The 27,839-nt window shown below is 41.3% G+C and overlaps 1 protein-coding gene across 1 annotated transcript in view; it reads left to right on the plus strand.

Moving 5' to 3' along the window:
• The window catches only part of SYNE2 (spectrin repeat containing nuclear envelope protein 2), a 199,851-nt gene that overhangs the window by 13,985 nt on the left and 158,027 nt on the right, over positions 1 to 27,839 (plus strand). Inside the window, exons 2-14 of the mRNA XM_082317899.1 lie at positions 4,143 to 4,258; positions 15,104 to 15,165; positions 16,114 to 16,209; positions 16,478 to 16,555; positions 16,646 to 16,738; positions 17,963 to 18,144; positions 19,825 to 20,021; positions 20,537 to 20,637; positions 21,407 to 21,508; positions 22,271 to 22,408; positions 23,285 to 23,449; positions 25,330 to 25,442; positions 26,135 to 26,291. Coding sequence (XP_082174025.1) covers positions 4,180 to 4,258; positions 15,104 to 15,165; positions 16,114 to 16,209; positions 16,478 to 16,555; positions 16,646 to 16,738; positions 17,963 to 18,144; positions 19,825 to 20,021; positions 20,537 to 20,637; positions 21,407 to 21,508; positions 22,271 to 22,408; positions 23,285 to 23,449; positions 25,330 to 25,442; positions 26,135 to 26,291 — 1,563 coding nt within the window. The 5' untranslated portion in view covers positions 4,143 to 4,179. The remainder of the gene's footprint in view (positions 1 to 4,142; positions 4,259 to 15,103; positions 15,166 to 16,113; positions 16,210 to 16,477; positions 16,556 to 16,645; positions 16,739 to 17,962; positions 18,145 to 19,824; positions 20,022 to 20,536; positions 20,638 to 21,406; positions 21,509 to 22,270; positions 22,409 to 23,284; positions 23,450 to 25,329; positions 25,443 to 26,134; positions 26,292 to 27,839) is intronic.

Below are 27,839 nucleotides of genomic sequence, written 5' to 3' on the forward strand. Positions count from 1 at the left end.
GAGAACACCAGAGGAAAGCTTTTCTCTTGAGGATGATATTTGCAGTGCGTCTTTCTTGTGTGACTTCTCCCATGCCGAAGACAAGATGAGCTTGCACAACAGCTCTGGTGCAATTCACTTAAGTTGATGAACAGGAAACAAATCCATTGGAAACAAGGTCCCAGCGTTCCTGGAACTCTCTCTTTGGCTCTGTGATACTTCACAGGTTATTTCACAGATTATCCCAAAGTGTAAGCACTTAAATGCTTTGCTGTATTAATGCTAGACTCTCCAGAAAGAGGGAAGGACAAGGTCATTTTCTTCACCTTTGGTTTTATCCCCACTGAAAAGGCATGCTATCATTTGAAAGTATTCGATTTCTTTTCAACACTATGGGTATATATTTCATAGTTGTCCAGCATTTAATGGAAATGAAGGATTTGGTTTAGTTCTGCAGGTTTGTTGAGTTGTTATGAAACAAAATAATCAAAAAATACGAAGTAGAAAAGGTAATTGTTCCTAATGCCTATGTAAAGCATTACTAAGCAATCTTACCAATAGCTTGACGGTTTTAGACTCTTCAGACGTTGATATGATATAGTTACACATAATATGCTTTATTTGAATGAAATTCGGGGGGAGGAGGGGCAAAGGGACTAGCGTATTGTCCCTGTATAATCCCTTCTCAGACAATCTGTACCTTGTACCTTTTAAAGAATACTAATCCTTGCAGGTATGTCCTCCAAGAGTGTCCGTGGGTCTCCCTTTCAGCATGGCTGTGGAGTCTTCTGTTGGGGCAGGGCAGGAATCAGAGGCAGGGCAAGATGTCTGTGCTGTGTTGGATGGTGAAGAGGGTTTTAGGGACGTGAAAGCTTTAGCATAAATTTACCTTGTATTAGCTGCACATTTTTATAGCCTGCACTGTGGATTTGTTGAGTGGATTTCTGTGTTTAAAAAAAGAAATATTTTTAAAAATCCCATCCTTTTGGGAAGGAGGCCTTAATTTGACCTTAAAAGAAAATAGGAGCATATGCCTTTTTATTCATACGTGTTCTATGAACATGTGCCATAATTAAGGTAATTAATTAATAAATTAAGTAACTTAATTAAAGTTAATTAATGCTTTAAAGCTTAACATACTTTCTGCTCTAAAATCCTGAAAGTTTTATTAACTTCAACTACTTTCATGCTTAGAGATCTGAACTGAGACTGGGGTCCCGTCACATGAAGTGCAGTACAAGCACATAGAAGGAGACGCTATGTACTGTGTGGTTGCTGTAGCTGGCGAGGGATGAGGACAGAGGAGGAACAGTCACAGAAAGGTTGAAAATGCATTTTGTTTTGTTTATGAAACTTCCATTAATGCTGTTCATGGCTCTTGCATATTTTTCTGTTATCATAGAGGAATTTTAATGCCAAATCCTGTTCCCTTTCTCTGCACTATACTCCCAATGACTTTATCATCGTGCAAGTTAGGTGAACATGACTTGGCTTCGCCTGTGTCATCGTCTCAAATTTGGATGCATTAAAGTTGAACAGATATGTATGTTTTCATTCTTCGGGGATTTTTTGCTGCTTTTGTGCCTTTAAATGAAAATCCTTAAATAGTATTGAATTTAAACTAAAATGAAAAAAATGAGAATAAACTCGTGTTAAAGAGAACAAGAGCATGCATTGCCACTGATGTTGAGTGCATGCCCCAGAACCACAGGAACGTATGTACGTACATAGTTTTGGGGACGTCTTGCTTGTAGGTTATGCTGATGTGGCAACGGCGGGTCTCTATGTGTGTGCTTCTAGTCCTATCCCTCTTCCTTTACATGGACACCCAATTTGGGTTATAACCTTAGGTCCAAATTCAGGCAGGCTCATTGATTTCACCTGTGGATTCACTGTTGCCCAGTATTTACTATTTCTTAAATATCCCTGAAGGTCTACAGCTGGCCCCTGGAAATTTCAAGGCAGCTAACTACCTCTGTGTCCTGGGGGCAAAAAAGCAACAGATCTGATGATGTGGTTTAGATTTTGCTTACATGGTGCCCATTTGGATCTTGCTGCTAACATAACAGCCTTCAAGGTGGCAATCACAAAATCAAATTCAAGACATGCAGTGATACCTGAAAGATATTAAGGCCACCTGACATTTTGCATTTTTAGACTTTGGTTTTGTATTGCTTGATCTTGAGAGAAAAAGGTAGGAGTTTCCCAGGAAAGATTGCATCGCCTTGGGCAGTGCTGCTGGGAGAACTGGATTCTCGCCCAGCCCCTGCTCTTGCTCAGTTCCTGCAAGATGCTAGCCCTGGCTCTTAAAGCCCGATTTGTATCAGTGGCAGCTATCTGCTTGGTTATTTTTTGGCTGTCTGACTCACTCTTCTAGCTCAGGAACAGAGGATCTCTGAGAGCTCTCCGGGCTTTGAAGTCCAAGTGTCCTTTAATAAAGGCAACCGCTTTATGTTGTCTATTTCTGAACAGTTCAAATCGTAAAATCACGTAAAGCCTTTGTGCCAGTTGCCTGTATTGGGAGGCTTTGTTAGAACCCAGTGTTTAGAAATCTTCTGATTTCCATCCTAACCTGAAGCCTTAGTTATATCATCTTGTTCTTGTGCCTGCCAAAGATCAAATATTCCTTTTCCTCCTCTTTTTGCTAGGCTAGGCAAGCCAAACTCTTGTAAGATATTTTTTTCCTTTTCTCTGATTATTTAGATAGCTCTCATCTTTACCTGCCCCAAGTAGAACTCCCCTTTCTTGAATCTGGTGCCTTGAGTTTTAGTTGTAAGTTGTTGGTGACGTGCAGAAATGCTGCGTGCTCACTGCAGCAGTTGGAATGAGTGCTTTGGCCATATGAACTAATATCTATTTCTCTGGAAAACCAGAGTCAGATTAGCAACTACTTTTTCCCCTTTATTCTCTCTGTGCCTTTCCTTGTCATCAGTAAAACGATGTCCCATGGTGGGGAGGTTGGACTAGGTGATCTTTAAAGGTCTGTCCCAACCCAAACTGTTCTGTGATTCTACAGGTGGGCAATAACCTCTGATCTCACGTAGGTGCTGTAAATGTGAATTGATTGATGTTTGTGAAGCGTTCAGATGCTGGGGTGATGAGTGCCTTAGAAAATCTTGTGAGGGACTTAATAATCCTGTCATCAGAGCAGCTCTTGGATAAAGCACAAGGACACGCATTGTTCAGGGTGAGGAAAACAAAACAGTGAATAGCTCCTCATTAAATGCGCGTTGTCCTTTCTGTGCAGGGAGTGAGGCAGGGAGCGAGGAGAAATAGTATATAGTGGAGTAAACAAAGGCTGCCTCGTGAGCCATATGCACAGGGGACCGAGTGTAAAAATTTCTCTGGCGTTCTTTAATGTTGTATTTCCTTGCTCATCTATTCACACCCTTTATTTTGACATATACTTGGTAGATGAGTTATTAATATATGGTGTGTAAATCCTAGTACTTCCGATGAAAAGATTACAGTTATTTAGGCAACAAAGCTTAAGGTGAGCCCTTATTTAATTTTCAGCTTTATTTCTTTTTGAATTTGTTTAACTTGGAAGTTCTCGATAAAAATGGATCTGTATCTCAGTACCCAGTTTTTCCGACAGTGGAAAATTGAACTGCAGTAACAGAAACAGTGTTACACTTTTAGGAAAGACATAGCATATTTTTCACTAAAATTGCATTAGGGATAGGGGAGGTATCCAAGGAGAGGAAAATGGAGGAGCTGGAAAAAGAAACTCCTTCGTGGGGGTTGAGGAATAACAAAGATGCCAGACAGAAACAGCAGTTGTGGTTATTCTCATCTGATAACTGCTACTTTTTCATCTGTAAGCCTTTGTCACCTTGGCTTTCTCAAAGAAAGCAACGATGTTTGAATTTTCCTAATCCTAGTGCTTTTGTTTTCATGGCAAGACAGTCTAGGGTCCATGGTTTGTGTTGTGGAGTACTGCCGGCCACCGTTAGAAAAGAGTCAAGGGACCAAAACTTGGATTCACGCGGTAGGAACGGGTGCTTTATTCTGTATGAACTGAGGAAACGGCCAACCAAGGGAAGAAAGCCCAAACCAAAACGCGTGTCTCGGCGCCAGACACTTGAGCATCTTTGATATCATCAATTTTAATGTAAAACTGTACTCATTTTCTTCTTTTTTCCTTTTTTTAATAATTTCAGTTTGGAAATTGATTAAAGACTCTCCATAGGATTTAATATGGCATCGAAGCAGTCATCTCCCTCAACAGAGGAGCAGGCTTCCTCCGAAATAGATGATCTCTGTCTATTGCTGCAAGGTAAGTTACTGTAGTTTTCTGGACCTTTTTAATGTAGATTTTTGGCAAAAATCCGTGACTGTGCACAAGTTGAAGGGAATTCTGAGAAACCTGTTAAAACTAGCGTTACGATCAGTGTAGTTAGTTCATGTCTGTGGTTCTTTGCAGATGTTTCTGCTTTTCATGAGAAGTGTTTCAGCAGTGAAATGAAAGATAACAGCTCTCGTACTACTTTCTCGCGGTATTTTCAGATCTGTTGCCTTTTTTGGTACAGATGTGCTCACTGGTTTTTATACTTTGTTACTCAGAACACATGTTACTGTAAACTGTTTTCAAGGGAACCCCCAGCATGAAAACAGTTATGCCATTTCATTAGCTTCCTTGTTTTCAGTTTGCTGGCAATTAGTTGGTTGCATTAAGCTGTCTTAGTGAGGCTGTTAACTACAGTACTATTTTATTTTATTTTATTTGTTTTTCTGTTCTTACTGCTATATCCCCTGCATGTGTAGAAAGATAGCTTGTGGCTAAAACAAGTAGAAAATTTTTGTGGCTTCTGAACAATTTTCTAATAGGTCAGAGTCTTTCGTCCTTACTTACAATGAGTTATAACTTGTTAAGCAAGCACTCACTGGCTGGTTTTTAATTGTTCCAATTTAACGGCAGCTACCTGAACAGTTAAGTGATAACGAGTGCATCAGAGCTGGCCTCTCCAGATAAGCTTTCTGGGTTTTCCTTAATCGTGTGTAGAATTTTCTTCTCTAAGAATTTCCTGGGAAGACTGATTTTCCTCTAAACATATTCATGAAAACATTCATGGAGGCTATCAAGGAGGCTAGTCCAGGCAGCAGGACTAGCACTGCTGGAAAGCCTGTTTTCGGTGTGTTTAGAGCTCGGTTATCCTAGAACGGATGGGCTAAGTCATGTTTCCACAGAGCTATTTCCTTTTAGCTCACTTGCAATGAAATTACTGTGGTGCTTAGTTGAGAGAAAATATGTTTAAAACAGATGGTGCAAAAGAATATTCTGCCAAGTCACTTCTATGATCCATATTTGCACTAATATTGTCATTGAAGCCATGTGTTTTGATGAGTGAGTGTTAACAGTCGTCTAAAGCCAAATGTCTTTAATGGTGAATTTTCTTCTGTTTTGCTTCAGTGTTACATTTTCAGGAGGGCAAGCAAAAACTCCCAGCAGACAGGAGCTAGTCTGACTCTTGCACCGAGCACAGCTTGTCAGACACGCATTTGTTGTGCCAGTCAAACTCAGCCTTTGGTAGAAAGAGTGAGGTGGCTGTTGTCATGAGATGGGTTTGGAAAATGATATCGAGCTTTAAGGCAGAGGGTGCTGAATTAAAGTTACATGGCATTTTAGAATAGGGTTTTATTTTGAAATAATATTTGTGCTGTTTTCTGAAAAGTCAGATTTGTGTTTGTGTGTCAAATAACAGTAGGGTTTTTTTGTCAATATCTCAGTGAAAGAGCCCCGCTTATTAAAATTGAAATGACTAAATTATATTTCTTTCCCGTTAATAATAATTCCTGGATTATGCTGAAATGAACACACTGCAAATCTGGGGCCAAACTGTATGTGCCTGACTGTTGTAAAACACCCGGAGACGTCCCTTAGAAGTGACATAAGCAATTTTTGTAATGATTAAAGATGCAACAACTGGTGCAGACATGTTCTGTGTATGGAGTTGTGACGCTGCTGCATCTGCTCTGGGTCAAACAAACAAATGGCGACACAGCTGCGATGAAGCACCAAAGACACGTTCCCTGATGTGACATACAGAAAACATTGGTAAACCTGCAGATCTGTGGTGGCAAAGGTCAAATAAGAATAATAGTGTCACTCAAGGAAATGGGTTTTTCCATTAATAGCAATCTTGGGATGAGATTTGCAAAGCAGCCAGAGACTTTGGTTACTCTAAGTCCTCAGCTTCACCTGGAGAAGTTTTAGAGAAATCTCAGTTTCAAGGAATGGCTGCTTATAACTATTAGAAAAGCAGCTTACTTTTTGGGTGACTAAAGATGGGTGTAAAACTGGTTATGATCTGCTTTTTGAATTGTTAAGGTATAGCTTCAAAGAGTATGTCCAGCGTTGTAAAATACACAGCATAACAGGAGATACGTGTAAGTAGTTGGCACAGAAGAAAAAAGTAGGAATGAGATCTGGTCTGGATTGCTCATATTTTATTCTACATTTAAACTCTTTGTGATCCAGTCTTCTATTATTTCTGAAAGGCATCCAGTGATGATAGAGCACTTGTCTGGTCTGGTTAATTAGAACAAGATCAACTTAATGTGCCAATTGGTTTTGTAATTGTGAAGTTATATCTCTAAAAAATGTAACAAAATGGTTAGCTTTTTTTTTTCCTTACCATGCATAAAACCAAACACTCATTTTAGGTGTGTTTGACTGTGATTTAAGTCACAATCTTCTGTGAGGAGGACAGCACTTCTGGGAAGAAAAGGAAGGAAGGAGGGGAAGAAGAGCCTCCTTAAAATAATTAGAAAAGAGGTTACTACTTAGTAGCTCTAATTATTATACAAATCCTATTAAATTAATGCCAGTGGCTTAATATTGTAAAAACCTGCTTTAGTGGACTTTCTGTTAGTGGGTTTTTAGGTATAAGAGTGTTCAAGGATGAACGTTCACTCTCCTTAATAGTGTTTGGCCTAAAAGATGCAGTGAAGAAAGTCAATGGAAAATAGGTAAAAATGTAACTTTGTTCTTAGTGAGTCTTTCTTTTCAACTAAACTTTAAGGAGATTTAATGAAGCTTGAAAAACATGTAGAAAATAGGTAAAGAAATGAAAGCAGCATGGTTTCTAATGTTCCCATCTCCAGACATTTTCAAATGATGAAGCTAGTCACAAAATCATGAGGCTAAAGTAAAAGTTGCAGGAATATAAGTGCTTATATATATATCTTTTCAGATTTATGTATTTTTCTCTAACATCTTACAGTTTTCAAGCTGATCTCCACAACCAAAAGAGTAATAGTTAACCCCCTCCCTCCCTGCCAAGAAAATTGAAATTGCTATGAAATTGCATGATGTCAGGACTTGGGCTCCTTTTTTTATCTTCTTTTTTCCTTCCCTCTGTCATAGATATTATAATAAAATTCAGTCACAATAACATCAACATTATCTGTGCCCTGTCCTCCAGCACCTCGCTGCTTTCTCCCAGTTTTTCCATGCAGCACAGCTTACAGCAGCTGTGAAAACTGTTTTGTGTCCTTGCACAGCAACCTAAAAATGCACATGAAAAGCCTGGAGCTGGACCTATTATGGATATATCCTATGGGGAAATATTTAAGGGAGGGGTTTCTCCTGCCAGGCAGGCTGCAAACATTTTGGTGAACGGAGGATGCTTGCCAGGGAGATGGTGTGTTATGGCATGTGGACCATCTTTGAAACCTGAAGTCACTTTTGCTGCATCTGTGGAGGGAGCAGGCAGGAGCTCAGCGCTGGCAATGAGCACGGGAGGAATCACAGTGTCCTATGTCTCCTCCTCCCATAGCTTCCCTCCCAGCATTGCATTACAGGCTGGCCCCATGAAGGGATCCGGCCTGCCGCTCGGCCTTCTGGAAACCCAAGAGGCACATTCGGGGTCCAAAATTGTTTTCGGCTACCTGAAATGAGGTGGCATGTCCCCTCCTTTGGTAAGAGAAGGGCTTCATGGCAATGTTTTGAGAACTGTTGGAGATATGACAACTCTTTGCTGACGAGCCTGAGCGCGGGATTGCAGCAAGGGGAATGCGCAGCCGCTTGCGGATGGATGGGTGGCTGCAGCAGGAACTCAACAGTTCGTGGTGCACTGGAGTGGGAATATTTTTTGCTTTCGGAATGTAAATCTGTTTACCGGTGGTAGGATCCAACCTCCACTTTCCCTCCTATGCACAAATCCTTCCACTTTCTTCCCTAGGACAGCAAACAGACCCTATGTGTGTCGTTTCCCACCGAGTCTGTGCAGAACTCTTATTTTGCCTTTTCTTTCCATGCTTGCTGAGCTAACTCAGGCACAAGAGAGTGTGTTTTAGCTCTCGGAGTTTGGGGCATGTACTTACTCTTTCACTGTTTAATTAACTGCAGGGGTCCTAATTTTGGCTCTGCTTATTAATCTGTGTGCATGTTACTGTTTATTACTGTAACCTAAAGGATGATCATATAAGGATGTGGCTGCTAAAACTCTTTTTGAAGAGTGTTTAATGATAGAAATGAATTATGCTATTTTCATGCAGGTATGTCTAATCCTTTATGAATGATTTCCCTTCAAGTGAAATCGAAAATATGGTGATATGTGCAGATAGATTTTGTTGTACAGCTTGTAGTAGATTGCGCTCATCTCCGAGTAAAGGAGGATATCTCTCTGAGACCCGCTTAATTCATCCAGAGGTCAGGCAGACTACTAATTCTTACCCAGCATTTTGTTTTTTCCTAGCTGCATACTTCATCTGTTGGGACCAGTATGTTATTACAGCTACACTTTTCTTTCTTTAACCAGAAGGATCAAAAAGGTCCATTAAACATTTATTATGATTTTTCAAGGGTGACTTTTACAAATCTAAAAGCTCCCATAGGAGCTGCACAGAAATTTGTGCCCTGTTTATGCTGCCTGGGTGAGGATCTGGTCTGCAGTTCCCCTAACTGTGCGGCGTCGTGGCCCGTGATGGGACTGATGGCACCCGAGAGGCAACCGACACATGACACTGCTTAAAAAAATCAGTCATGGGTATTTTTGTCTGTTCACACGCCTAATGAAAAAAATCGATTGTATAGTTGTATAAATGTGTTCCCTGCTAGATAAATTTCAATTTAAGGGCATTATCAGGTGCCTTTATTGGTTAAAAACTGCCATTAAAATGCCTAAGGAGTGGATGGCTTCTGAGGCACCTGTATAGGGCACTAAAGGCCACTTACGTTCAAATCCCTGCTTCACGATGGATTTTCTTTAAAATGTTAGAAAAGCCACTTAAGCCCTTATCTTTAAAAGTATGTTGATATCTAAATGATGTGACTTAGTGCCTTTAAGAATTTAACCTGCAGCCTCTGTCTATGCCCCCAAGTACCGCGGTGCCTCACTTCAGGGGCTGTTGGGGCAGTAAAGACAGTGGTGCTTCAGAGCAGAGCGGCTCCAGGATCCTGGCAGTGAGAAGAGCAAAAGTGTTTAAGAAAGCTGGGAGGGCAAAACTCAGTGTGAACACGCTTCCTGAGTTAGCAGCACTTTTAGTAAATTGGATAATTTGCTTTCAAAAGGAAAAGGAGGTTGAAGGGAATAGTGTAGGAAAGTTCCCACTTGCTGCACAGACATGGTAGTAGTTAATTAGTTAATATTTATACGATATTTGGTTTTGAAAATTCCTGTAGAAATACTTTCGTCACTTTCATTGGGCTTTGGATAAACTTCTTAATCTTAACAAAAAATACTGTGTTTGTTTTTAATTGCTTAACACCATGTTGCTGAACATAAATGCTGGAAATAACTCTTTTTCCCCAGCTTTCCTGTCTGCAGAAAATGAAACTGTTACTGGGTGGAAGGGAAGGGACTGTATAAAGGGCTCAGGGGTGAATTGCTCACCCTCTCCCTGGGTTGGCAAGTACTTAATGGTTCTTCTGATAGTTCCGATCATTTCCAGCATGTACCTGCTTGGTGTTTTAGTTCATATCAGCAGTGCTGTCTTGAAGGAGCTCTCCTAGTTATCCCTGCTGACCATGCTTTCGTTCATTTTGCTGAGCTGTCAGGGAGTGTGGAAATAGTTATTTTGAATGAAACAGAAATAAATGCTCCAAGAAGGTACCATGGCTGTCTGTGGGTGTTCAGGCTAGAGCTAGTCCAACACAATCTTTCTTCTCTACACACGTGGTGGGTACGCAACCTCCTGAACACCAGCTCTTTTGATCTGCCGATCCATTCCTGTTGAGCTACGCTGCTTGCTACTGTAGACGTAGCCTCAGCTGACCTGAATGGTGAAAGGAAGATATAAAAATATCATACACAAGAGCTAATTCCTTCTGGTGAAACAGAGATGGGAAGATGACAGACAGGCTTGCGCTCATTACTTTCAGATAATTGTTTTAAATTTTTTTTTTTTTTTTTTTTTAAAGAAAAAAGCCACACAGTTGTAAATGGTTCACTGGCAGCGATGCACTGGTCCTCGCGACAGAAGAAAACCTCTTTGCTGTTTGGTGATGTTGTTTGACGAGCACGGACAGACAGGGTACATCTGCTGTCCCGCTTCCCCCAGCTCCCTGTCGAGGGAGGAGAAGGTGCTTTCCTGTGAGCTGCCATCTCCGACCTTAGGAAGGGAGGCACGAAAGGCAACAGAAGAGAGGAGATTAATTTTAAGTCTGGCTTTTCTGTATTCCCATTAAAGGAAGGCTAAGAGTAAAACCATGGCTGGCGGCGTTCCTGCCCTCCCCTCCTCTTCCTCCTGGGAGAGTGCAGCACTGCCGCGGTCCCTGCCGTGTCCCCTTAATGATTAGTCTGCTTTGTAGCACTTGTTGATAGCTCATTACTGGATAAAACAGTCATTGTCCAGCAGCGTGTATTGATTTTCAGCTAGCCTACGTGACACACTGCTTCTATGTGTTATTCCTCCCTAAAGAGTTGTTCTGAAGATTAGCTTTAAAACACAGGGTGAAACGTGATACATTTTGGGTGTTTTCAGATCAGCAGGTTTTTATTTTGTTCTCTCAGATCCACTTTTTGGCAAGTTTTGGCCCAAAAGTAAAGATAATGATCAGTTTCTTTCTGATAGCTTTTTTTATTCTGGGTCAGTGACATTTTGAAAACTAGGCCAAGAGAAAACCAAGGTCACTTAGAGTCCTATAAAAAGGCCTAACAAAGAATCCATTCATCCTCATAAAAATAAAAATCCGTATTAATTAACCACGTGGTAGAGATAAGAATTTGAGAGCTTGATTAAATCATTAACGCCTCTGAGCAGTGGAGTAAGGGGGAAGCTGGGAGGGAAAACACATTCGGACTGAAAATTGAAATACGCCTGCCTGCCATGGTGCCAGAAGCACATCTGTACTGAGCTGTGTGTTGTGTGGCCTGGATGGAAGCTGAGTGACTGCTGCACTATAGTCCAGGGAGATATTGCAAGCATGGAGTTTTGTTCATTCACAATGAGATATTATTATTGTTGTTGTTGTTGTTGTTGTTGTTGTTGTTGTTGTTGTTGTTATTATTATTATTATTATTATTATTATTATTATTATTATTTATTTGCATAGGAAAATAAGCCACACTGCAGCTGAGGCTGCGGCTGCTTGGAAGGCAGCCCGGTGGGTTGCACTAGGCAGCGGCTGTAGCTTGGGGAGGGTGTAAGGTCTCCTTAAATGCATGCAGTGAAATAACCGCCTTGTAGTTTCGCCAGGTGAGATGTTTGCCGGAGAGGTGCCCATTTGAATCAACACTTGCAGTATCTGGCCCACATTGCATGATGCTTCCGGACATTAATATGGAGAGATTCAACCAAAACAAGACCAAATGTCCTCATCCTAACCATCTTTCTGTAACCAACCCCAAAAGCAAGTTCTCCAGATCAGTAGCTGTAGTGTGTGTTTGGCAAGAGCTACAGCTGAAAGAATCACTGGCGTCAGGCAGAGTAGTTAATATTTGCTTTCCGTCTGTTTTGAAGTGCCAGCGATACCAGCCTTGCCTGCCTGATAAAATTGAGCACAGCTACTCAATAATCACTCATTAGGTAATTGGAAAGGCTCCCGCATGGGTATTCAACCAAAGGGTGTGGCTGGGTCCTGTGCTAACATGAAGCCAATATCTCCATGCTATTTATGTCCTCCTTGTGAGCATTGCGACGTTGATTGGTCTGTGTGGCATGTTTGCACTTATTTTCTGTTTTCCAAACAAAACAGAATTTTGAGATTGCATTTTTGTCCGTGTCTTTTAAGACTGCCCTTATCTTACTGTTCGTCATGATCTCTGTGATGTTTAAAAAGAAGCATAAAACAATCCAGCAAGTGGGGGGGAATCGACTGTTTCATGCTCCGACAGGATCATAGTCTTGCAGATTAGAGGACTGTTGAAAGACGTGTTGGCTACAGGATGCAAAACAGCCCTCAACACATGTAATCCGTGAACGTTTTTCTCACGACTCGCCCGCCGGGTGAAGCAGAAGGAGGTCTGTGGGTCGGATGGTGGGGTTAGGAGCGGGAGGCTGCATTACCGTTAAGCGGCTTGCTTCAGGTCGCAAGCTGACGAAGCTCTGCGTGGCAAGCCCTTTAGGCTGTCTTGGATGATGAAAAGACACCCAAGACTGGGGCTTGTGTTTGCCAAATTACCGGAGTGTAATAAAGTGTGGGATATTTTCCTCTGAGTCGCATTTTCATTTTCATGGGCAGAGCAGTCAGTATTCCCCCCCCCCCCCCCCCCCCCCCAAGGGCTTGATATTTTTGGTATCTTTCATACTGCCCAGCCTACAAAAACAAACATGTCTATTGCTGAGTAGTCTTGCACTTGCCTTATGATGTCAAACTTGCCTTCACATTAATCTTTTGTGCAAGAGCGTGCTTTCAGAGGCAGAAGAGATCATCTACTCCCACCCCATCTCCCAGATTTGTTTCTTCTTGCAAGCCGATGACCTGGTCAGAGTCTCCAGCTGCCTTTCCCGTGCGGCGGGAGGATTTACCCTGGCGGGGAGGTGGGCAGCGAGTACCCCCACAGCTGCCTTGCCCACCATCTCCCTCCAGGCCCGGGCCATGCACACTGCCCTGCCGCCCGCCGCTCCTCAGGGAGCTGCACCGGGGCCATGGTGCGGGACAGGCACCGTCCTCTCCTGTCCTCCCGGCCGGGCAGTGGGCCAGCAGCCTATCCCATCTGCATCCCTGTATGCAGGAGCTCCGAGCCTCTGTGTCGCCATGACCCCATCGCCCAAAGCCCCATCCTCCACTCCTGGCTGCTCGAAGCAGCCCCTCCTGCCACCCAGCACAGCAGGGAGAGGGGCTCGTGCTTTCTCTCCGCTTCGTATCTCTCCTGCCTCTCAGTCTTTGCCTTCCTGCTGCCTAGGTTGAGAGGCAAGCTGGCAGGAGAGGCAGGAGCACTGCAGACGGCTGCCCGTAGCCATGCTCAGAGGGGCTGGCATCTGCCTCAACCCTCAGAGGGAAGGGCCGAGACCAGCCGTGCGGCTGGCGCAGGCCAAAGGTGGTGGTTTGGGTGACCAAAACATCGACTCTCCGAACTGCATAATCTTGCCTTCCCTCGGTTAATAGTCTATTTGACCTGCTTTGTAATTTCTGGGCTATTAAAAACCAGTGCAGCCTTTTGCGTTTTTATTCAAATGGGGAAGAAGGAGGGGATGGCCGCCATTCTTCAGCTCCAGGCAGGCCTCTTGCAGGGGTGGTACTGCTTTTTGGCCTGTTTGTTGGGAAGCCAGCCCCAACGCTTCCAGTCAAAGCTGATGTGGAAAGGGAGAGAAAAAGGAGTTTGTGTTCGCACCTGCTCCCACGAGCCCTTGGGATGGCTGCTGGTGGCAGCGCCTGCGCAATGGTGAGGCCTGAAAGGCTGTGATCTCAGGGGCCAACACCTCCTGCTCTTACCTCAGACCTGTACACAGACGTCCAGCAGGGATGTACGGTTTTGGTGGTGCTGTGTCTTGGGAATGGGGTGTGTTCTTGGGAGGGAGCGTGGGCTGGGGAGTCATGTGAGGCACAGGTCTTATGAGGAGCGGCTGAGGGAGCTGGGGTTGTTTAGCCTGGAGAAGAGGAGGCTGAGGGGAGACCTTATTGCTCTCTACAACTGCCTGAGAGGAGGCTGTAGCGAGGTGGGGGTCGGTCTCTTCTCCCAAGTAACAAGCGATAGGACGAGGGGAAATGGCCTCAAGCTGCGCCAGGGGGGTTTAGATTGGGTATTAAGAAAAACTTCTTCACTGAAAGGGCAGTCAGGCACTGGCACAGGCTGCCCAGGGAAGTGGTTGAGTCCCCATCCCTGGAGGTATTTAAAAGACATGTAGATGTGGTGCCTAGGGACATGGTTTAGTGATGGACTTGGCAGTGCTAGGTTAACGGTTGGACTTGATGATCTTAGAGGTCTTTTCCAACCTAAACAATTCCATGATTCTAGTTTATCACTGTGTCCCAGCCTGGAGGACCTGGAAGAGCTGAAGAGCTGGATCTCTGTGTGACCAGGTCACATTTTGAGTCCTGTTTCACTGGTTTTTACTGGGGCGTGAGTTCAAGCACTTCCTTCTTCCTCCCTCCTATTTTAAGACCCTGTGTGCCCCTTTTTGGCCAGATTAATGGTCTACATACCCTAGGGAGGGCTTAGCCCTGAAAAGGATGCTGTTAGAGGGTATATTCCCCAATGACAGCCTAATAACCCTCCCTAGCCCTTCAGTTAGCCTAGACATCCCGTTGGATGGCTTCACCTACAGATTTGCATTTATCGCCTAACCCCAGCCTCCATCCTGGTCTCATCACCCAACTCCATGCATGGCTTTTCCCAAATTTCAAGATGAATCTTGTACTGACGATGGCCCTGAGTCTTTCAAGGAACGCTTAGGAATGGATGGAGTTATTGTAGACGTACTGCTCTGTAGGATGATATGTTCACACCTCTGTTTGCATTTGCTGAGCTTTTGAGAAAACGTTCATTAGTTGCTCTTTGCTGCATCCAGTAGAAGTATGCTTGATGGTTGTGGAGGTCCTTGCAGTATTGTCTCTGCAAGCGAGAAAATGTCAGCACTAAAATAAGAGTTGAGAAAAACTAATATTAAATTGTACCTTAATATCTGGAAGAACGGACCTTAGGTTTGAGATAGATGCCATGTGTCTTTTTGAGAAAGAGAAATAAAACCAGATCATTTTTTCCATTAACCATTTTTTTCTTTTTTTTTTTCCCAGTGCAGCGAGAGTTTACACAGAAGAAAACCTTCACTAGCTGGATAAATTCAATACTGGCAAAGGTAAGAAGGGGATTCTTTAGGAAAGACATGCCTTTTGCCTTTTTGATTTGGACATGCTGTATGGAGATTAAATTCTGTAGGAATAAACAAAATTAATATAAGATTTTAGGTACTGATTAGAAAAAGTAGCCTCTGGAAAGCATTTGTTTAATAGGTGTAACAGCATTGTATTGGTAATGATCCAAAGACATTTGTAAGAGATAGTGTTTAAGTAGATGACAGTATCTTTCTTGCTGATGTGGTAAAACATACTTGTCCTGGATTGTGGCACATGTCTCAGGGTTTTATGAGGTTCTGTATTTATTATTAGTTTTACTGTGTTTAGGTAAGTATTATTGTGTTATGCAATCCAAGAACATGAGTTTAATGGGATCACCTGAGTGATTGGTATTAAGACAAACCACATAGCTTTCACAAAGCAGCTCATGCAGCATGTGCTGGGGTTCTGACGTGCTCAGGTGAAAAAAAAAAAAAATCCTGTTTTGGTCCCCGCTTGAGCACAAGCTGGTGAGCTCATGGTAGGTTTGTGTTGTCCACTAGTGCTGAAAAGAGTGAGCGTTTAGTTATTCAGCTCTATAGTAAAATTTGTACTCGGGATACATTGATTAAGAAGTCAAAATATGAATTAACTGCTTCTCTTAACTTTCCCTTTTTCAAAGTTTTTTTGGTTTTTGCCACATACCTCCTTGAAAAGTATAAACACTTGAAAATGAGGGCTAAAGTTACCCTCATAAAACTGAGAGGCAGGGCAAGAGGGAATAAGAGACAAACATAATGGGTTAGAAGAAGCAGGATATGGCTGATTAGATGCAGGATTTATATTTCAGCTTATTGAAAAAATAAAGGATGCTAAACATTTTTTTCACAGAGTAATCTGTGATATTCTGTAGTATGTTGAATTCAGAATGACAAAAGATGGTGTGACAAGCACTGAAATTTATTTTGCAGCATACACCTCCTTCTGTTATCTCAGACCTGTATACAGACATACAGCAAGGACATTTGCTTTTGGATCTGTTGGAAGTGCTTTCGGGTCAACATCTGGTAAGACAGATTAATAAAAATGTTACCTCAATCCTTCATCAAATCCAGCAAAGATTTCTGGATATGCTTAATTTTAAGCGTATGAATGATCCCTCTAGAGTCATAGAGCTATTTGCAAGTAACTTACTCTTACACCACTGACACTGAACACACTGAAATAAGTTGATCTGAAGTAATTCGTGAATCTTTGCAGGACTTCCCTTACCAAAATACAAAATAAATTTAATTTTTACAACTGAGGATGTAACCTGTTCTTTTTGCTTCACAGCCACGGGAAAAAGGATTTAATACCTTCCAGTGCAGAAGCAACATAGAAAATGCTTTGACATTTTTAAAGAGCAGATCAGTGAGTATTAACTTCAAAATTCACAACTAAAGCCAGTTTAGCTGGTGGAACATTTTCTTTGTTAACAATGATCCTTTTTTTTACCCCTAGCTCAAGCTCATAAATATTCATGTTGCTGACATTATTGAAGGAAAACCTTCCATTGTGCTTGGCCTAATTTGGACAATTATATTTCATTTTCAAGTAAGTATTTCAGCGATGTAAGAGAGTTTTAGTAGAGGAAAAAGCACAAAAATGTGTTGACTTACGTGGTTGCCAAATGAGATGAATTAGTACAAAGCAGAAGATTATTTTCTGACATCTGGAAGTGGCGGCTCAGGGAGGAGACGCACCAGCGCGTCTTGCCTGTGTCTCTGAGCTGCTTCACCAACGCAATGATGGCATTACAGCCTGATGAACAGTATCTGGCTGCAGATGGTAGGAAGGAAAGATACTGAGATTTTTTTTAAAGTAACCAGTTAAAAAATAGGCTAAACTTTGCCTATCTGTCTAAGGCCTGCAATGATTAAGCTCCAAATAGAGCAAATAGTGCAAAGTGTCTCACATCCATCTCCCTCAGGGGAAGCCCCTCTCTTCAGTGTTGGCTGTGCTCGCAACGTGTAATTCTTGCTATTATTTTTTTCAGTACCAGGCGCCCGAAATAGCATGAAGGCTGTCGTAGCGATGTTTCTTATACAAGATACTGAGCATGCATCTCGTGTGGGGTGGTTTGAAAGCACAGGGCCTTGCTTTAATCATGTTGTAGGACTGTAGAGGATCATGGAGCCAAACAGTCTTCTAGCCAGAGCCCAGCAGTGAATTAACACAGGTGCACTGGGGGTGAACTGGTGACTGGGGCTCAGGAGAGCACTAAGAAGCAAAATTACTTAGCAGTATTTTAGCCCATATTTTTCTTGGTAAAGGTGCTTTGCTGCTGAAGATTCTTGTGCTGCACATAGCCTATGCGTTATCTTTTTACCTAAACCAAGCTTCTCTAACCAAATGTAGATCTCTGAGGTCTGTGGAGTAGGTTTTCCTGCACCCTGAGTGAGCAGGCAAACTCTGAGCATGCCTAATGCATGACACTGTTGACAGCAGAAAACACAGCTGCCACGGGCTGCTTTCACTGGGAGGAGGAGTAGAAAAGAGCATTGAGTGAGAAGGTCCCTTGATACCATTGCTGGTACCCCCAGTATAACATGGAAGTCTTTGGGTGAATATTTCCTACCAAAAAATTGCTTAGAGATGGGAATTCAGCATGAAATAGTTCAGGTTGAACTGATAAAAAACCCTGATCTGTTCTTTGGGGGCAGGGAACTACCATTACAGCTTTGATTGAGTCCTTTCTAGTTCTCTGTGGTTTTCTGCCATTGATGTCTTGGTAATTTTTCACCGAAGCCTGATTAACTCTCCTGTCATCTCTCATAGATTGAAGAACTTGCCAGGACACTTGCTTGTACTTACAATCAGCCTTCACTTGATTGTTCAAGTGCTGTTGACTCCTTTCCAAAGGCAAGACGATCAGCTAAAAAAAGTGCTAAAATTAAGGAACGGTGGAAGATCTCTGCTACAAAGGCTCTTTTGTTGTGGGCAAAAGAACAGTGTTCACTGTAAGTTCCATCCAAGACTTATAAATAGTATGTTACACATTATATTTACTGCTTTCCTCTAAACGTGGTGATATTTTCCCCTGTTTTTTTAACATTAGTGACAGCTTAGCAGAAAATCCTTTAGATTTCAGGTGTTGTTACCAGTACTTTTAGCCTCAATCAGGCCCTAAAAGTTTTGACATGAGCCCTTTAAATATGATAACATGAAGCTAATCCTGCTAATAAAATACCACAATGTAAGTTGAGTTGTTTGGCTTTTCTCTTTTAGGGGCTTCTGTGTGTTAAGTCTAGTCAAATGTTTACATGATTTGCTAGTTTTAATCCTCATGGCTGGCGCTGGTTAACGAAGTTTCAATAATTTTTTTTTTTTTAATGGAAAATGTAGGATTTCTAGGATTCCCACATCTCATGGTTTTGTGTCAAAACAGTGCGTGATCCCCAAGAAGGACCCGAGTCCTAGAGGTCCTAGTCCCCAGTTCTAACAAGATGTTTGCTTATGCTTGATGTGCAGATAGCTCTGTTGATTTCAGCAGGAGTATTCACAGCGCACGGTCTAGAGCAGATACAGGTATTTCGTGCAAGGGACAGGCTCTACATTTTCTTCAAGGGCTACTGCTTCACTCTGGGACATTTCAACTGTGTTTTACAATAATGTCAGCCCTTTCTCTCCAGTTCTTTAGTTACTTTATATTCTAAAAAAATCCTACTAATATGCCATGTTGTTAGTGGGAGATAAAGGCCTTCATCAGCACATCAGACACTTAATGCTGCGAAAATGTTTTCAGGCACTAAAGTTTCCCTTTTAGCTGTGTTTTGTCAGGACAAGGTTGATATTGGCATGTAAAAAACAGCTCTCTGTCCATTTAGTCTTCCTCTTTCTTTTGCTTGTTTTGCTTTTTCAGCAATATTGCTGTCTGTTTTGTAGCATCCTTTCTGAACTGTGATTATGTGGAATGATTTTGTTATCAGTGAATCCTATACTTTTTGGTAAAAGAACAAATCTTTTAAGTCCTGGCCCATCGTTTTGTAACTAAATTTGATCACCTGAAACCCACATCTTTTCCATGCCATAACATGCTCATAATATATGGGCTCTTTCTGGAAAGTTGTCCCAGAATTCACTGCGGCTTGCAGAGCTGGGCACCTCACACCACTGTCCAGGCTCCGCTTAACAGAAGATGTTTTAAAGACACTAAGCTAAATAAGAGAAAACAAAATATTTTTCCTGCGGTAATAGATCACTTTTAAGGTTTGGATTTTCTAAAATGCCAGGGGCGATTCCAATACTCCGTGTCCTTACAGACAAATACCTACATGTTCTTCAGTGCTTTGCTTGTTGTTTTTTCCATCCCATAGAATGCATAGATACTATGCACAAAGGTGATGTGCAGAAAGGGTATTGGATCAGCAAGGTTTTGTCTTCAGAATGCAATATAAGATAAAAACATTGAGTCATTTTGCAAAAACAGTATAAAAATATATAATTGTAGCAATTGGCAGAACTGGCTGTATTGTTGTCTGACCCAGCTTCTGCAGAAGTTCAGTGGCAAGGTTCTCTATAACTCCTTGGATTTGGTTCATGCTCTGTTTTACTGAATTTATATCCTATTCCTAAATTTGTACTTAGGACATCTGAGGAAACAGGCTATAACATTTTGTTTCTAATCATTTTTGGGATAGGCATGGCTCTATCAATGTGACTGATTTCAAGTCAAGCTGGCGAAGCGGACTGCCTTTTTTAGCCATCATCCAAACCTTACGACCAGGTCTAGTTGATTTGGAAAAGGCAAAAGCTAGAAGCAATAAAGAAAACCTTAAAGAGGCTTTCAGAATTGCAGAACTGGAGCTGAATATTCCACGGCTTCTTGAACCTGAAGGTAAATGATCTGCTTTTTTTTAATCTTTGTGAAGTGAGATTAATATAATCCTATATGCGTTAACTTGTAATACAGGAAAAAGTAAGACTGTGCTTAAGTTTGAAATGGAACATTGATCTTTACTGTAATGCTCAAACCTGAGGTTCTTTATTTCATAACACTGACTGTACTTAGGATTTGTACGGTTTTTGAATTGGCAACAAATGCAGGAACAATATGCAGAAGAAAGGATATGAAACTTTCCCGTTCATGGGAGAAACTTTTTCATTAGTTAATCATGCTATATTAACATGGGAGAAACTTTTTCATTAGTTAATCATGCTATATTAAAATATTCCCAAGGAAAAAAAAAATGTTCATTACATATTAATTTCTGTCAATGGTATGTTAACTGAGCTGCTGCAAAATAAACATGTTTATGGTAATGTGTTTTAATAACTGCAGTATAGCGTGTAATTATGTGATCAGGCCTAGAAGGCTGCATAATTATGTAAATGGTGTATTGGCTCTTGTAGATGTTGACATTATGAATCCGGATGAAAAATCAATCATGACTTATGTGACTCAGTTTTTACAATACTCCAGGAATTTGCATGAGTCTGAAGAAGACATGCAGGTATGTCATATGGCTTGTCACTGAGGCATTTTTAAATGAATGTGCATCATGGATGCGAAGAATATCAGTACTTTCTTTGCCCAGTTTATAACCTGACTCAAGAACAGTTAGATAGTAGATCCTCAGATTCAGCTACTGAGAGGGCTGAATTGGCTTGACTGTTCTCATGCTCCTGTGTGGTAGTCAAGACTCAATGTGATAGATTTTTGATGATACAGGTGGAATTGCCGTGCAGGTTGTCTTGTTTTTTCGTTTAACTGTTACAGAAGACATTCTCAACCCTGGTTGTCTTCATGTGTGCTCTGAAGTCTCTGTGTAAATATTGGGGTAGAGGCAGACAGATTTGCAAGTGTGCAGAACAACCCACCGTTAAATTTAATAGCTCACATGTAAAATGGACAGAGTTTGTCACTCACAGATCATACTGGTTGGAAAATGAAGTTTTCTATTCTCTATATTCTCCTATGAGAGTTTATGTATTAATTGGTTAGTCACATATCTCCATACTGATAGTCTCCTTTCAATAGGACTGCAATCAGGCTCTTCTTTTAAGATGCCTTCACATACCCAGGTGCCAGTTTAAAACTTTGGCCTTGCTCTATAATAGTGCCTGACCCAAAACTCATTAGAGTCTCCAGGAATTATTTATTTTTCAATAGCTTTGAACAGGGTTTATCATATGCTCAACGTGTGTTGTTTTATGGCACAATGTAAGTTAAAAACAAGGCTTGTGAAATGGAAAAAGGAAATTTTCTGCTCTAATTACCAGGAAAAAGTAAGAGAGGCCATGAGCTGGTTGGCTGCACAGGAGAAGAAGTTAGCAAAGTTGCTTATCGACACAGAGAATGAAACATATTACCATAAGTCCAAAGTAAGTTGCATTTCATATTTAACTGCTTTCGCAAAAAGAAATATTAAAAATATTCCCAGAAACATAGCTTTTCGTCTTCATTGCCTAAACTGAAGTGTTAAATAAACTTTTAAACAAGAGTTGGAAATCTGACAACGAGTTTGGTAAATGCCCTCAAATGATTGAGGGAAGGATAGGATGAAATTCTTTCTGTTAGGAAACAGATACATGCTGCTTGGTTTCTGAGCAGAACAAGTGTTTTTAGAGAGAGTAAAGTAGTGTCTCTTAATTAATTGACATAGTCGAAGACTTCGACAACATTCAAGCACATAGGCCCTTTACAGGGTCACCTTTGCCATTTCTGTGATAATAATAACTGTAGGTTTTACCCAACTAATGTTGTAGAGGAGCAGTTGAAATGTTGGCTATAGATTGCCCCTGAAGTAAAATTTCTTTTAGTTTATATTGTAGCCAGAGTTTGTGATAAAATGGCCCATGGGGGACTGTGAGGGGAGGAATTTTCCCTTTCTCTTGGTAGGAGAGGAGAACCATGTCCTGGCTGCACTGACATTATATTAAATACAGATTTTGCTAGTGAGTGGCACCTATAATTTCAGATGCAAATACTGCCTGGAGACAAGTATGCCTCTTTCCTGCTATCTTGCCTTTCCATGCCTCACACCCTTTGAAGTGCACGGAAGTCATACCAATGTGTTCAAAGGCAGTACTTGGCTCCATGAGCTTCCACCTGAAGTCTTCTGTGAATTACTCTTTTATCCCTAGGAAATGATGTCATTTATACAAGCATTTAACCAAGAAAAAAATGCCTTTCTGCCTGTGTTGTCATCAAAAAGAAGTGAAGCTGAGCTGAGCGAAGGCCAGCAGCAGATGAGAGAAGAGTGGGATAAACTGCTCTCTCAGGTCAGAGGCATTTCTAGCTTACTTTGTTACCAGCGTGAGTGCGTTTGATGAAGAAGCCTAAGTCTACCCCAGGAACTTGCACAAGGAAAAGCGGGGAGGTGATACTTTATTTGGATTGATAAAAAAAGATATTGATTCTGAACCTGAAGTCCAAACTGAGTGGTGTACAGGGCCCAAGAGGAGGCAGAAGGTGACTGTGTATTACCCTTCTGCCTCCTCAGCCTCAGGACTGTGAGACATCTGTGAAAAATGGCCTGTGTCAGATTATCTTTGAGCACTCTTCTGATCAAAGTTTTTGGCCTATTTATGCTTAAAAGGTTCTTTTGGGACGTAATTATGGCTCAGATAACGATGCAGCTGGGAAATGTGTGTTAATATACTCTTTCCCACAGCACAGATAGTGATATAGTGAGATCTGGTTGGTCAGCGCTTCGCAATGAGGTTGGCTGTGTTGTCTCCCTCTGCCACAAGCGGGATGTGTTGGGCCTTGCTGGTAATTGCTCTTTATGGACGAGATGTTCCCCTGTCAGCCCCAAGATAGAAAGCTGTCCAGAGCATCCCTGTTTCCCCTCTATTTTGCAACGAATTTACTATAAATTTCCCTGTTGCTGGGCCTTGAGATGGTCACCAGCCGATGATAGTAACTGCCAAATTCTCTGTAGTGTTTCAGAGGTTACAGGCTGGGGAGCAAATCTGGGTCTCAGGTAAACATAGCTCATTTGCAGCTGACTTCACTGGAAGCTCCTTTTCTGAATGGTGACGGGTGGTTTTTTTCTGGAATGTCTAGAGCATCAGCTTACGGAGCATATGTCAGTATCTTGGGAATGAGGAAGAAAATAATAGTGAGAAATTTAATCACTTGTTTTCCTTTTTAAGATTAACGAATGGAAAGTGAAGCTGGACCAGATGTTGCCCTCCCCTCTGGACAGCATTGAGGCCTGGCTTCAGGAGGTAGAACATCTGCAGGCAGAAGATTTGCCTGATTTGCAGGACCCATTTAAAGCAATGTTTGTCTTCAGAGAAATAATTATAATATTTAAGGTATGCTGATCACAAAGGAACATTCTGCTTCAGTCTGACCTAGCAAAGCACTTGTTATGGAATTGCTCTTTGACATTTTGGGAAGCAATGTGGATATGTTTATCTTCTGAAGATGAAAAGCTCTTCTGAACATACCTTTGAACAATGATGAGTTTAGTTAAATAACTGCATGGGTCTATAAGGAAGGTTTCTGACTTCACTGGGATGAGATTAAATTTGAATACTCTCTGAATGAGTAAATGATGGTATTCTTTTTTATGTGGTTCCTGCAACTTGTTTATTTGTTAAGTAATAACACACGGTAATTGCATCTTTATCTTTAAATCTATGCTTAATGCTTACCTATTCAGAAAACCACTTGGGCCCAGGGTTACGTTCCAGTGAGTTCATGCAGTTTGTGTATTTAAAGTTAAGTATTTGCTGAATCACTCTGTAATTCCATTCAAAGCAATGGGAGGTATTTTGGTACCTTGGTACCATGCAAGTTATTTATTCTGATCTTGAAGTCTTTATGCTGATAAGAGTTTAAATGTCCTTTGGAGTTTGAAAACTTTAAAAAGAGTAGATGTGTTGATGCCTGGTTGATCATCATAATGCTGTACTTGATTTTTTTTATTAAAAAGGGGGAAGTTGGATGTTTTTGTGACATGTCCTTAGAGAGAATTTGAAGGAATGGGAAATAGAGGTTCTTGTGAGTGGCTTGATAACACCACTTTTTTGTACTGTTGCTAATCAGTTCCTGATATGAGAGATGGCTTTTTAACTAAGAACAGCTTTGCCAGAATTTAGCCATTTGATCTATGGCTTTTGTTGTTCAGCCTAAGTAGTTAAAGCATTTCTAAGAATGAGACAGAAAGAGATGTTGTTGGTTTATTCCCATTGAACATATCGATAAAATCATTAAGTTCCTTAAGGAGAAGAAACCCAAGATACTTAATTTCTGTCAAATCCTCTTTTTCTGATGGGATGACATTCTGCTGAGAATTTTTTTTTTGCCCTCCTTCCTCTAGTCAGTCCTTTTAGTAAGTCTCAGGTAGGAATCCTGTTGCCAAGGTGGTGCCTTATAATGGAAGTTTTACTTTCTCTTAAGATCTAGGAAATTACCCACCAATGCTCATAATTGTCTGACTGGAATAGTATTAATGTTGCAAAATCAAGTGTTTAAAATCTGTGTACTATTTTGGGGGTTCAGGGCTGCCCCAGGATTTAGCCATTTCCATTAACATGCTTTGTGGCAGGTTTTATTACATAGAAATGAACTTTTAGCATATTTCTTTATATGCCATTTATAAATATGGTTATCTTCTGTACAATGCATTTTATGTTTAATTTTTACATTGAGAATTTGGTGCTGAGATACATGCCCACAAAATATTCCCCAATTATGTAATACTGGCCATCAGAGGGATAATGCAATATGCATCTAATGGTATTAGATGGAAATCTTTTGAGCATTCAAATAAAGTATTAAGCAAGTGTGACGTAATAGGTTTATTCAACAGGTTTTGCTGCCAGTCTTTGCTAATGCATAGCAAAGAACAACTTAATATCCTGAAACTGTTACAATGCCACTTTTTTCTCCTAAAGATGATAGTGAAAGTGAGGAAAAAGGTAACAGCATGGGTAGTGTAGGTTCATGTTCCTTATATTTAACTAGATGCACAGTGGTAAAAAATCATGTGGTACTGCACTAAATATGCACTTTAGGAGGTGATGAGTTAAGTACTTTCATTGCATTTTAATGAGTAAAGACACTGGAAGATTGTCTTGTGCTGACTAGTTCTTAATAGCTCTCACCCTAATGGCAGGTGACTTGCAGGTTCGCAGGTGAAATACTCTAGAATTAAAATGAATGGCTTACTATGTCTTTTTCTCCCCAGGGTTTGATGGATTGTTTTGATTCTCACTTGGACACCCTTCAGTCATTTAAGAATGAAGATGAGAACAATATGCCACTAGTCTTGCCTGAAAAGTTAGAGGAAATGAAAAGAAGGTTGTGATCCTCAAATTCCCTCTCTTTGACTATGCTGTATTGTAGCTCTGCTATTGACTTGCTGTGCTATTCTGAACAGAGCACATAATTTATTTATGCCTTGCAGAAAAAGAGCATTTTCCACCTAAGCACAGATTGACTGTCATGCAGAGCAGGCAGGTTCCCTCATTCGTCCAATGAATATCTAATTATTTGTAGAAAGTGGAGCTAATTAATGGGAACTTTTTAGATGCCCCTTGCTAGTGTGGATAGGAAACACCCACTAGGGGTAGGAAACATGAATATTTTGAATATAAAAATTTCTCTGGGGGTGTGCATTCTCTAATTTTTAATTTCCACCTTTTAAAATCACTGAGATCTACAGGCTGTGCAACCCTCTATAACTGTTGGAGGATATTTTCAAAAATGACCAGTGAATTGTGTCTGTAACCTGAGACCCTTTGACATACAGATGGCAGATGCCCCTTTTCTGGGCATTTAAGTTTTTTCATAAGTTGAGCAGTCAATATTGACTGAAAATTGTTGCTACTTAAGAAAATGAACTGTTGTTATCTTAAAATTTTACTCCTGTCATAACAAAATAATGTTTACAAATATGGAATTCTGAGTTTTTAGGCTAAAAACCTTATACATTGATGCCTTCCATATCCAATGATTTTGAGTCAACTTTTGGAACATTTCACTGTTTGCAGATTCAGCAATATCCGTTTCACAAACTCCAGCACCTTTCTTGAATACCACTATGGACTGTGCTCAGGTATTGCCAGTGAGGTGATGTTAAAGCTAAATATCTGGGACATGAAATATGGGACAAAAGAGTCCGTGGAGTCACTGCTGGAAAATTGGAATGTAAGTTTAAAATATATGTGTCACACCCTGACAATAATTCTTCCCCGCCTCTCTTTGATTGAAGCTTATGTCTGTCCTCATCTGAAGATACTATGGTAGTTGGTAGAAGCGTGGGAGGCTTGTCAGATCTGGGATTTATGCAAAGGAGGACAGGTAGACTTCCATAGAAGTTTTCTCCATGTCTTCCCATTTTCCCCTGAATGAGAGTTCTTTCTTCAGTTTGGAGAAATAGAGCGAGCTGTGACTGCTTGTAATTTTCTCTCTGCCCTTTATTATTCTTTATTGGGAAGGTTTACGGCCTCAAGCTGCGCCAGGGGAAGTTTAGGTTGGATATTAGGAAAAACTTCTTCACCGAAAGGGTAGTCAGGCATTGGAACAGGCTGCCCAGGGAAGTGGTTGAGTCTCCATCCCTGGAGGTATTTAAAAGACAGGTAGACGTGGTGCTCGAGGACGTGGTTTAGTGGTGGCCTTGGCAGTGCTAGGTTAACGGTTGGACTCAATGATCTTAAGGGTCTTTTCCAACCTTAACGATTCGATGATTCTATGATTTCTTTCTTTCTAGACTATTTATAGCACCAGCAGTAGCAGGCCTTCCCTAGCTCAAACCTCTCTGGGGTAGTTCAGTAGTTGCTACCTTCAGAAACAACCATTACCCACAGTGCTGGATAATACTGCCTTTTGCTGTTGCCTCTTCCTTTTCCAGTTTCCTTACCTTCTTAGGCTTCGCAGCGAATACGAATCGTCTTGTTGTGTTATATTTTGTGCTTAGCTCAGCTTCTGGGCTCAAGTTATTAAAGTGATGCCATGTGTAGGCCTATGGGAGGGGATGGATTACCCTGCCCCAAATACTGCCAAAGATGCATCAAGAATAGGGGCAGAGAGATGAAAATGCTGATGCCAGAATTTTTGCCCCATCTCCAATTAATGGGACTCCCCCTGAATTCCATCTTAGTGGAGTTTCTAAAGAGTTTCTCATAAGCTTTTCAGACTGGCAGATCCCTAGTTAAATTAGTGGGAATTTCACCAGCATCAGAACTGTGGACGGAGGAAACAAGAGGTTGTACAAAATATCAGTTTCCTGAGCAGTATTAACCTTACCCTGTGGTGAGATGGGAGTACAGAGTTGATCATCTGTGCTGAGTTTCTTGATTCAGTTGGTTTCATAAATACTTACTATCATGTTATTTCTACAGTTGTGGTTCATGGTCTTTCTCAAGCTGATAGAATACAGAGCTTTCCCTAGGACCTTAAGGCTTGTTGCTCTCTCTCCTTCTGGTCCTATGATGTGCAGTCCTGGCTGAGTGGTGGCATGGCAGCCCAGGTTTGTCATGGCCACAGGAGAGGTTGCTTTGTAGCCTGCTAGATCGGACATTTGAGGAGTGGGGAGCTCTGGGGTGAGATGCAGCTCAGACAGAGGGGAGCTGAGGATCAACCCTCTCATTCCTGTGTGAAAGTTCAAAGTGCAAGTCTCCTCCTCTGCTCCCATTTCTTCCTCTCTCACCCTTTCTATCCCCAGTTTGGATGTCACTTGATCTGTGGCAGGAGCTA

This window comes from Platalea leucorodia, assembly GCF_965183815.1.
Source record: "Platalea leucorodia genome assembly, chromosome: 7".
Lineage (NCBI taxonomy): Eukaryota > Metazoa > Chordata > Aves > Pelecaniformes > Threskiornithidae > Platalea > Platalea leucorodia.